The sequence below is a fragment of the Carya illinoinensis genome, chromosome 2, assembly GCF_018687715.1.
Source record: "Carya illinoinensis cultivar Pawnee chromosome 2, C.illinoinensisPawnee_v1, whole genome shotgun sequence".
Classification (NCBI taxonomy): Eukaryota; Viridiplantae; Streptophyta; class Magnoliopsida; order Fagales; family Juglandaceae; genus Carya; species Carya illinoinensis.
The window spans coordinates 21569132-21580027 of NC_056753.1; the positions used below are offsets into that span (position 1 = coordinate 21569132).

At 38.4% G+C, this 10896-nt stretch overlaps 2 protein-coding genes across 2 annotated transcripts; both read left to right on the forward strand.

Annotated features, from left to right (window-relative positions):
- The first annotated feature begins 2261 nt into the window (after positions 1-2261).
- LOC122300332 (probable protein phosphatase 2C 13) lies at positions 2262-5308 on the forward strand. The gene is made up of 2 exons (XM_043110903.1): positions 2262-2619; positions 4024-5308. Exons 1-2 carry the CDS (start codon positions 2434-2436, stop codon positions 5026-5028), a joined length of 1191 nt encoding a protein of 396 aa, XP_042966837.1. The 5' UTR covers positions 2262-2433; the 3' UTR covers positions 5029-5308.
- A 2442-nt stretch (positions 5309-7750) lies between these two features.
- On the forward strand, positions 7751-10642 carry LOC122300334 (dihydrolipoyl dehydrogenase 1, mitochondrial-like). Its single transcript, XM_043110904.1, has 2 exons — positions 7751-8229; positions 9016-10642. Exons 1-2 carry the CDS (start codon positions 7945-7947, stop codon positions 10264-10266), a joined length of 1536 nt encoding a protein of 511 aa, XP_042966838.1. The 5' UTR covers positions 7751-7944; the 3' UTR covers positions 10267-10642.
- The last annotated feature ends 254 nt before the right edge of the window (positions 10643-10896 follow it).

Below are 10896 nucleotides of genomic sequence, written 5' to 3' on the forward strand. Positions count from 1 at the left end.
AATATTTAAAACAATTGCTAGAAGTGTATGGATTGGCATTGGGTCAGCAAATAAATATGAATAAATCTAAACTTTTGATTAGCCCAAACACATGACAGGAAGAGGTTGATGCTATTATGGCTATTTGGGATGTTCATTCTCTTTAGCATCATGATAAGTACTTGGGGCTTCCTTCTTTGGTTGGTCAACCTAAATGTAATACTTTTAAAGAGTTAAAAGACAGGGTTTGGCAGAAGCTACAAGGTTGGAAGGAAAAATTACTGTCTTAGGCTGGTAGGGAAGTGTTAATCAAAGTAGTAGTGCAATCCTTGCCAACTTACACAATGAGTTGTTTTATGTTGCCTAAATCTTTGTGTAGGGAGTTAGAAAGTTTATTTGCAAAATTTTTGTGGGGCCAACAAGGAACTGAAAGGAAGATGCATTGGGTTAGATGGTCCAACTTATGCTCTTAAAAAATGAGAGGGGGTATGGGCTTTAAGAAATTGGAGTTTTTTAATTTAGCCTTGCTTACAAAACAAGGATGGAGGATAATTCAGAATCACAATTCATTGCTTGCTCGGGTTTATAAATCGATGTATTTTCCTTCTACTGGTCTCTTACATTCAAAGTTGGATAAGAAACCTTCTTATATTTGGAGAAGCATTTGTGCTAGTAAACCATTGTTGGGGAATGGAGGTATATGGCAAATTGGGAATGGTGAAAAGGTTTGGATTTTTTAGAATAAATGAGTTCCACTCTTTTGGTTGCCTCATTCATCTTCATCTACTGAGATTATTCAAGAAGATTCCACTGTGAAACTACTTTTGAATCATGATACTGATTTTTGGAATGTGAATTTGATAAAATCTAATTTTCCTTCCTCTATGGATGCTGAAATTTTACAACTTCCTTTACCATCGCGGGAATGTGAAGATAAATTTGTATGGAAAGGTACAAAGGATGGGAAGTACTCAGTTAAGTCGGGATATCATTTAACTGTGACATTATTTGAGCTGAAAGTTCTCATTGTTCCAATCTTTCAAATTTTTGGTGTCACTTTTGGCATTTGAATCTTCCGAACAAAATGAAGAATTTTGGATGGTGTGCTTGAAAGAACAGCCTCCCTTTGCGAATGAATTTGTTGAAATGTGGTGTTATCTCAAATGGGAATTGTTCACTTTGTCAATTAGCTATGGAAGATGAGAGACATGTTTTCTGGGGCTGTCCAGAGGTTACAGAGGTGTTGGATCTACACTACCCTTCAGCTTTTCCATTGTTGCAAGTTGGTAATCAATTTTTTGATGCGGTGTGGCATATGATGAAAGTTGATTCAGATTTGCTTACTACATTTATTACAATTTTGTGGACTGTATGAAAGTATAGAAATTTAAAACTTTTTCAGAATCTTGATTGTGTGTTAATAAGCACTGTGGATAACTATTTGGCATATGTTGAGGGGTATACCATAAAATAACAACAGCTGATTGCGAGTAAAGAAAAGGTTCTCTCTTGGAAACCTCTTGACCATGGTATAGAAAAGCTTAATTTCGATGGGGGCATTGTTTTGTTCTGAATCTTTTGGGGAAGTGGGAGTTATCATAAGGGATGAAAATGGAGATTTGTTATTTTCTATGTGACGGAGGGAAATGAGGATGTATGATGTTGATGATATTGAGACATTGGCTACTTTGATGGGATTTCAGATGATCTTGCATTTAGGGTTTTCTAGCTTGCTATTGGAAGGAGACTCTTTGATTGTCATTAAAGCTTTTAACTCTAAGGAACCGAATTTTTCAAAGCAAGGGAATGTGATTTATGAGATATAAAAGTTACTTTCTTACTTTTCAACACATAATATTTTTTATGTTGGTAGACAAGGAAATGAAGCAACTTACTTACTTGTAAGGAATACTCGCTATGTGGATGATACGGTTTAATGATGGAATAAATGTCCAGACTTTATTCAGCCTCAAGTTCTATTATATGGTAATTTATAATTGCTGAACGTTAATGTTTGCTGCATTTTCTATTGTTATGAATGCAATGATATTTGTTAAAAAAAAAAAAAACGCAAAACGCAATCCTTTCCAAAACAAGAAAAAACAAAAAGTAAACGCAATCCTAACTCTCAAAAGTCAAAGCCGGGAGGTAACTGAAAGGCAGGGGTAAAATAGTCATCAGAGGTTCACGCGGTCCAGCTGAACAGGCACGTGTACCGGTGCCACCGGCCCAACCGGTCCTTACCACCCCAAATGGATCGGATTATATATTCTACCGCCAACCCAACACACGCATATACAGCACGGCTTGAAAGTTGAAAGAGAGCAAACAAGAACCCTAATTCAATTCGCTCCGATCCAAGATTCGCTAAAATCCCCCAGTCGGCGCTATTATCCAAGATTCGCAGATCAAGCTACCTAGGGAGGAAGAAGGCAGAATACGACGACATTGGAGATGATTGTTAGCCAGAAGATGGTGGCGGCCGAGTCCGAGGTTATGTGCCAACCGAGCCTTCCCATGCTGGACGTGAAGTACCATCTGCACGTGGCGACCAACCAAGAACACGCTCTTCCGATCGACGTGGTGGCCTCCCCTTCGTCCTCGTCTTCGACATCTGCCGATATTTCTCGCTTCGAATCCGTACGTTCCTTTGTTTTTCCCAAAGCTTTTCTTGTTTTCTTTCAATTTTCTGGAATTAATGGTTTCCTTTTTTTTATTATTATTTTTTATCGATGGGATTATTTGTATGGAATTTTACAAACCACCCTTGGATTCTGGTTTTGACGTTACTATTTTTAGGATTTGTTTTTGTTGGGGTCCCTAAGGCCCTATAATTGATCCCTAGATTTCTTTTGCTAGAAATTATGATGGATCCAGCCTAAGACTTTGTATTCTGTTCTTGATGTTATGATCTTCTTGGGGTTTGTATATGAAGTTCGATGATTTTATTCGTATAGAATTTAAGTAGTTATTTATGATGTTATGGTTTTGTCTATTTTGGGGTCCCTTAATTCTTATGGCTGAACGCTAGGATTATGCTCGTTTAAAGTTTAAGCAAGATTTTTTGTTATTATAACTTTATTGGGGAATGATTAGAAGCTATTTTACATGCACGGAGTTTGGTGTTCCCAAGCTTTTGTGGTTTAATTTGATGTTTGAGAAACTACTTGATCTTTTGAATTACCTTCTGATTCTTTCTAAAAAATTGAAGCGATCAATTGAGACAGGTGCAGAAAAAGTTTCAAATTGTTGTTGGGTTTCCTTTGCGGTAATTGGGCTTCTAAAACTTTGATATGAGTCAGGAGATGGTAGCACCACTGCTTGAGATATGAAATTGAGGAAGAGTGAGAGATAGAAATATGCTTCTGAGTTCTTGTGGTGTCACCTGAGTTTTCTGATTTTCTTTTTCAATTCAAGTCATTAACTTTAGGAATTTAAAGTTATATTCTCATTTTCCAAGCATGTATTGGACATGTATTTAGCTGTTTCTTTGTTTCTGGTATGTGTCAGAAAGTGGCATCCCGGGGTTCTTGGAGTATAGGTACTTCATAGATTAGAGCCATAGATCCATTTAACTGGTTGTAGACTTGTGGAAACTAAGAAACTAATATTGAGATTTCTAAGATTTCTGTTGTTTCTAGTTATTGGTTTGTATGTTGTTTCTTAATTTTTAATTGGATAACAGAGGTGTGACGATATGTTAGATATAGTTGCCAGCTTTTGTCTCTGTGAATAATGGCTGAATGGGTGCAATCAACAGCTTGAGATTTTATTTCTAATAAACAGAGAAATTAAGGGAGGGGAAATCTTCATTTTATATCATGAGAGCAGGAACAAGGCATTATTTACAATTGGTGACATCTGATCAATCTATGCAATGTTTTAATAGATCTGATGTTGGGTTTCTATTCTTTTCTTTTATGCTTCCTTTTGAAAGTTTAGTTCTTTATTCTCTTGTGGGTTTTCTGTTTTTTGTACAGTTGCTTTATAATGTATAATGTAGATACCTCTGACACTGGCTAACCTTTGTATATCTTCAATCAGGTTGTGAGTTGCTCGGACACGATTAAAGATGCTGTTATAGAATCTTCTGCTGCAAAGTTTGTTCCAAATATTCGTTCTGGTAGCTATGCTAACATCGGGCGAAGGGAATCCATGGAGGATGAACACATTCGAATTGACGACCTATCTGCCCACATGAGTTCCTTTTTTGGGTGTCTTATACCAAGGGCATTTTATGCAGTTTTTGATGGTCATGGAGGGCCTGATGCAGCTTCATATATGAAGAAAAATGCAATGAGATTATTTCTTGAAGATGCCGATTTGCCACAAACATCTGATATTGATGCCATCTTCTTAGAAGAGTTGGAGAATTCTCATCGCAAAGCTTTTTTGTTGGCAGACATTGCCTTGGCCAATGAATGCAGTGTTAGCAGTTCTTGTGGGACAACTGCACTGACTGCGCTAATACTTGGAAGGCATTTACTGGTTGCAAATGCCGGTGACTGTCGAGCAGTACTCTGCAGGAAAGGAGTTGCAGTTGAGATGTCTCAAGATCATAGGCCTTCATGTATACCAGAACAGAGGCGAGTTGAGGAGTTAGGTGGTTACATGGATGATGAAGATAATGAATATCTCAATGGTCTCGGTGTCACCCGAGCCCTTGGAGACTGGGCCTTGAAATTCCCACGTGGTTCTGCATCGCTACTCATTGCTGAACCAGATGTTCAACAGGTTGTATTAACAGAGGATGATGAATTCTTGATTATTGGTTGTGATGGGATCTGGGATGTGATGTCTAGCCAGTATGCAGTCAGTCTTGTCCGCCGAGGATTGAGGAAGCATGATGACCCACAGCAATGTGCCATGGAACTAGTTATGGAAGCATTACGATTGAATACACCCGATAATCTCACTGTGATTGTTATCTGCTTTTCCTCCCCTAGTCGTGTACGTCTTGAGTCAAGTTCTTCTCAACGAAAGTGGAAGTCGTGTAGTCTTTCTGAGGAGGCTTGGCGTACATTGAAGAGCTTGCTAGAAGGGAATTGAATGCAAAGAAGTCGTTTTATTTACTGATTTTCTATATTGGCTGTTGAGAGGAGATTTTAGGAAAATCAGCCAGCAATTTTGTAAGGGCTAGAAGTGAGTATAGGTTATGTCAAAACCTTCCAATTGGAAGGAGTGCTCGGCTATGGCCACCATATTTGATTACTTTTTGCATTCAGTATTTTGCCCTAATATTTAGAAAATTGTGAAGAAGTGCTACAATTGGATTCATACTTGGCATAATTGTTGAGAATGTGGAAAAAGTGCGGTCGATTTTATTACATACCATGAATTGGGTGATTCTCAAGCAATGCTTTTTTACTTTGGAATATGTGGTCTGATGATTGAAGGTTGTCATTAGGACAATTAGTGTGGGTTGAGTGGTGCCTTCTCTTTCAAATTTATAGTTCATTTTTTTAAATAATTATCGTGGCAGTGTCATTTTATTAAAAATATTTAAAAAAAAAAAAAAGAAATAAAGACGCCAACAGTAGATGATCCAGAGGGTAACCATAATCATTTTACAAAACAACTTATATATAATATTGTCCACCAATTATATAATAATGCCTCAGGCTGACATCTCATCTTTCGTACTCACATACTAAATACATGAAATTTGTTAGACATGAAATTTGTTAGACGCAGTCGGCATGCAGTGGACTGTACAGAATAAATAAAAAAAAAACGATTGTACAGAATGAATAAAAAAAAGTTATAAAAATAATTTTTTTTTTCATATAGGTCTTATATTAATTCATTTTTTTCAAAACGACTGCACGCCGAGTGCATTTACCGACTGCACAAATCATTTCACTAAATACATTGCTGCCTTCTCTTTCTTCAGGCCAAGTGATCCAGGAGAATTCCGTACCGGCTACATTCAAGTCTCAATTAATGCTTTATAATATACTTATTTTGTATAAAAAATAGTAGAAATTGCAGTATTATCTCATCCTTACCTTATTTTTCTGACGTGACATTGTTAATATTACTCATTTAATTTCTATCTTGTGCGTGAAGTAGAGTATATACTCATTTAATGGCACCGTTTTATGACTAATGTGAAATAACTCTATTTAAGAGGGGCTTCAAAGTAACAAGATCTATGAGGGCTAGGGCAACGGGTGGTAGAACCTCCCCAGTCCTCTACACTCGGAGAAAAGGGGGGGGGGGGGGGGGGGGGGGGGGGGGGGGGGGGGGGGTGTGTGGTCATTTTCCAGCCCACCTTGAGTCAATGTCCGTTTGCTCCTATCTAACGGACGAACATATTTTTCGACCCACTTCTTGTATTTCACCCTACCAATGTCTAGATATAAAGTTACAAACCTAAATCGTTAGATTCAACCCAAACTCTTCATATCCAACTCTAAAATCTTTAAAGTCATACCTCGAATGTGTAGATCTTTTTGAAAAAGAAAAAATGACCAAATCGTGGTCGTGAGTCGTGCAAACCCATGGTCACGCCTTGGTCGTAGATCTCTCAACCACAACTAGTTTGAGTCGTGAGTTGTACCAATGCTTCCCCCCCCCCCCCCCCCCCCCCCCCCCCCCCCCCCCCCCCCCCCCCCCCCCCCCCCCCCCCCCCAAAAACTTGCTTTTTATGTACAATTTTAATCAGCCCACTTGCTTGTTAGCCTTCGAGTGTGGGCAAATGGGACGGATAAGTGGACCTACTCAACAAAATTGACTCAAGTCTACACTAGCTCAAACCAGTCACCTCAAGTTAATTAAAAAATATCTTGTCAATTGAGTCTTTACCAATCTTATTTAAAAATATTAGTTTTGTTTTTTTAAATATATGTAAATATTCTTTTTATAATAACAGGTAGTGTCCCAGTCAGATTTGTAGAGTTTCGTTAAACTATAAACTTTGACTCCAATTTAGTAATTGGAAAACTCTAATCTTAGTCAAAATAGAGATGAAACCAAACTCAAAATAGAGTTGAAGTTCGAGATCTTTGGTGGCTCTAACCAACGAGAATAATGTTGTGTCTACTCTTTCTTGCCGCCTCTCCAAGGCCAAAACTAGTTGACTACCTTAATCTTTCTTCCTCTATTGTTTTTCCTTTCTTATCCCATTCTTCCAACTCCTTTCCTCCTTTTGCCAACCCCTCTCTGTGGCCCTATTGTTTCTTGTTGAGATTGGCTAGATGTAATATTTTTCACTCTTCCTAAACTAACATGATTACCACCAACAAACTCATTCATCTTTGATTTACATAAAGCCACCAAAATGATAAATTTTTATTGGCGGGCAAGGCACATGAACCTCTAACACTGTCCTAAAAGATTATCACCCCTCAAGTGCACAAAATTTTATGTAATTCTATTTTTTTTTTATTTTTTGTCAAAAATTGAGCTCTGCTAAAAAGAAATTGAATTTTTTGCTTTAATTTTTTATAGAAAATTTATACAAAATTTGTATATATAATTAATTTAATAAAATCATTATCTTGCTTGTTAAAAATAAAAAAGATAAAAGTAATCCGACGGGTGAGATTACATGTCATTTATTTTGGACTGATCCAGAACATACTGAAAAGAAAGAGAAATGCTACTGTACTGTTTCATGTGTACCGCTACCGTATATATATGTTTTTATTTAGTGATTAAGAAAGTGATTTTATATTTTTTATATATATTTTTACTTAATAACAAAGAAAATGATTAAAAAAAAGGAAAAATAAATCAAAAAATAAAATATAAAAAACCACTGAGCCGTACGCCCAGCGGTATGGTGGAGACGGCATGGTAGCCGCTCCCTGAAAAGAAATTGGGGTTTTGTATAGTTTCTGTATTTTGGCATTCAACAGCCGGAGTAACATTTTTATATTTATTATATATTTGGTGCGCCATAGTACCAGCACCCACCCTAAGCTTCTCCTCCGGAGAAAGAAGAAGAAGACGACCAAGGAAATGGCTTTGGCAAGCTTCGCGAGACGGAAGGCCTACCTCTTCCTCTCCAGAAACCCCTCCAATTGCAGCTCCTTTGTTTTCAACTACTCCCACTCCCTCACTCCCTCCTCGAGGGGATTTGCCTCCTCTGGATCTGATGAGAACGACGTCGTCGTCATCGGCGGTGGTCCCGGAGGCTACGTCGCCGCCATCAAATCCGCCCAGCTTGGCCTCAAGACCACCTGTATCGAGAAGCGTGGAGCCCTCGGTGGCACCTGCCTCAACGTCGGCTGCATCCCTTCCAAGGTATGGTTCCTCTCCTTATTTTCTATTCTATTTACACTCCTTTCCTTTTGTAATTTTTAATATACAAGTCCTTTCTTAATTTTTTTCAATGAGGGGTTGTGTTTTTTATTGGCGGGATTGAGTGTTTCTGAGAACTAATTACTTTATCGATTATGTTTAGGTTGTATTGCAACTTACCTGCGTGTATCCAAATATAACCTCATCATACTTTGGGTTTGAAATACATTTTGGGGAGTCGTTCAAATTGTGATCACATCATCATCTATGTAATCTATGAACCATAAAGAGAAACCCTTTAGAAGTCAATAAAAAAATGTATCGGTTCATAGATTACAGAGATGATCTAATTGGTTTATCAGGTCTTTATTCATATTATCAAGGTTATTTATTGCCCAGTAGGGATGTCTTTATTCATGTCTTCTGGGTAAATAAATCCTCTGTGCTCTTTATGAAAACTAAGATATTTTTTACAAGTAATCAAGAAGTTTTATTAATGAAATAATAGGCATGGCCCAATGAACCAGGAGCTATAATAGATAAAGTGTTACTAGGTGCTAATGATCGTTGGATTAAACGCCATTTCTTCAAAACTAAAATGAAGGGTGGAGTGTAAGGTCACGGGTTCAATCCCCATATGAGTGTTGTTCCATTTTATGACTACATGCCTTTCTCCCCCACTTCAATTGCCGTTAGTATGGGTCACACATGAAATTTTTACTGATAAAAAGTAAGTCTGGGTCACATATGAAAGCTTTATCTTCATATTTCTTGTCTTCTTGTGTTCAGGCACTTCTGCATTCCTCCCACATGTATTATGAAGCCAAGCATGCATTTGCCAACCATGGAGTAAAGTTTTCTTCTGTCGAGGTTGATTTACCTGCCATGTTGGCCCAAAAGGATAAAGCTGTTACTAATCTTACTCGAGGTATTGAAGGCCTATTCAAGAAAAACAAGGTGAACTATGTCAAGGGCTATGGAAAGTTCATTTCCCCCTCTGAAGTCTCTGTGGACACCATTGATGGTGATAACACCATTGTTAGAGGTAAGAATATCATAATTGCCACTGGTTCTGATGTCAAACCTTTACCTGGGATCACCATTGACGAGAAGAGGATTGTATCATCAACGGGAGCTTTAGCTTTGTCTGAAGTGCCAAAGAAACTTGTGGTCATAGGAGCTGGCTACATTGGCCTGGAGATGGGCTCAGTCTGGGGCCGGCTTGGCTCTGAGGTAACTGTTGTTGAGTTTGCCCCAGATATTGTCCCAACCATGGACGGGGAAATTCGTAAGCAATTTCAGCGTGCTCTTGAGAAGCAAGAAATGAAATTCATGCTCAAGACTAAGGTGGTAGGAGTTGATACTTCTGGAGATGGTGTGAAGCTGACACTCGAACCGGCAGCTGGTGGTGACCAGACCATACTTGAAGCCGATGTTGTTCTTGTCTCTGCTGGCAGGACTCCATTCACAGCTGGACTAGATCTGGAGAAAATAGGAGTGGAAACTGATAAGATTGGACGGATTTTAGTCAATGAAAGATTTGCTACAAATGTGTCAGGTGTTTTTGCCATTGGCGATGTTATTCCAGGGCCAATGTTAGCCCACAAGGCAGAAGAAGATGGGTTTGCTTGTGTAGAGTTTATTGCTGGTAAGATAGGCCACGTGGACTATGACAAGGTCCCTGGGGTTGTCTATACTCACCCTGAGGTTGCATCTGTTGGAAAGACAGAGGAGCAGGTGAAGACACTTGGTGTTGATTACCGTGTTGGAAAGTTCCCGTTCCTTGCAAATAGCAGGGCCAAGGCAATTGATGATGCGGAAGGGTTGGTCAAGATATTAGCTGAAAAGGAGACAGACAAGATATTGGGAGTCCACATCATGGCACCCAATGCTGGAGAGCTCATTCACGAGGCAGTGATAGCTTTGCAGTATGATGCTGCAAGTGAAGATATTGCACGCGTTTGCCATGCACATCCAACGATGAGTGAGGCATTAAAGGAAGCTGCAATGGCCACATATGACAAACCAATACACATCTAGGAAGTTGGCTATTACTTTCCTTTCACTTTTTGGTTTCAAAGAATTTTGGAATGATTACCTTCCCTTTTCTGAATCTTCCACTCATGGAAGCAGACGGGAACTTTGAAAATAGAAATGTCCTGTCATTTCACTGTTTTACCATGACAAAATATTTTTTGTTTTTATTTGTGTTCTAATAACAACATAAGAGGGTTATGTTGATCTAATGGGGTGCCATTACAGCCTATATAACTGGGTTACTGCTAGCGTGTTGGATATACCGCTATTTTGTCTCAATATTGTATACATCATGCATTTATATATAAATGCATGCATTGATGTTTCTGTAAATGCACACATAAATGAAAATGCACGCATGCTCTGCTTGTTTGGACTCTTTCTTATTCTTGCAACATTAATCTGGTAAGTAGTAGTGTCAGCACTTTTATCTATTGGATTGACCTTTTCGTTTGTGTGCCATCTGTACCTTTGGTGTATGTTCTTCATAATGTTCAATATGCCCGGCTCTAGATAAAGTGCTTCGATATAATATTTTTCCCTCAAATTTTCTTCTTAAGTGATTTCAAATTTTGTATAATGCATACGTATGTATGAATGTATTTACACAAAACCAAGGTCGCAGTGAAAGGT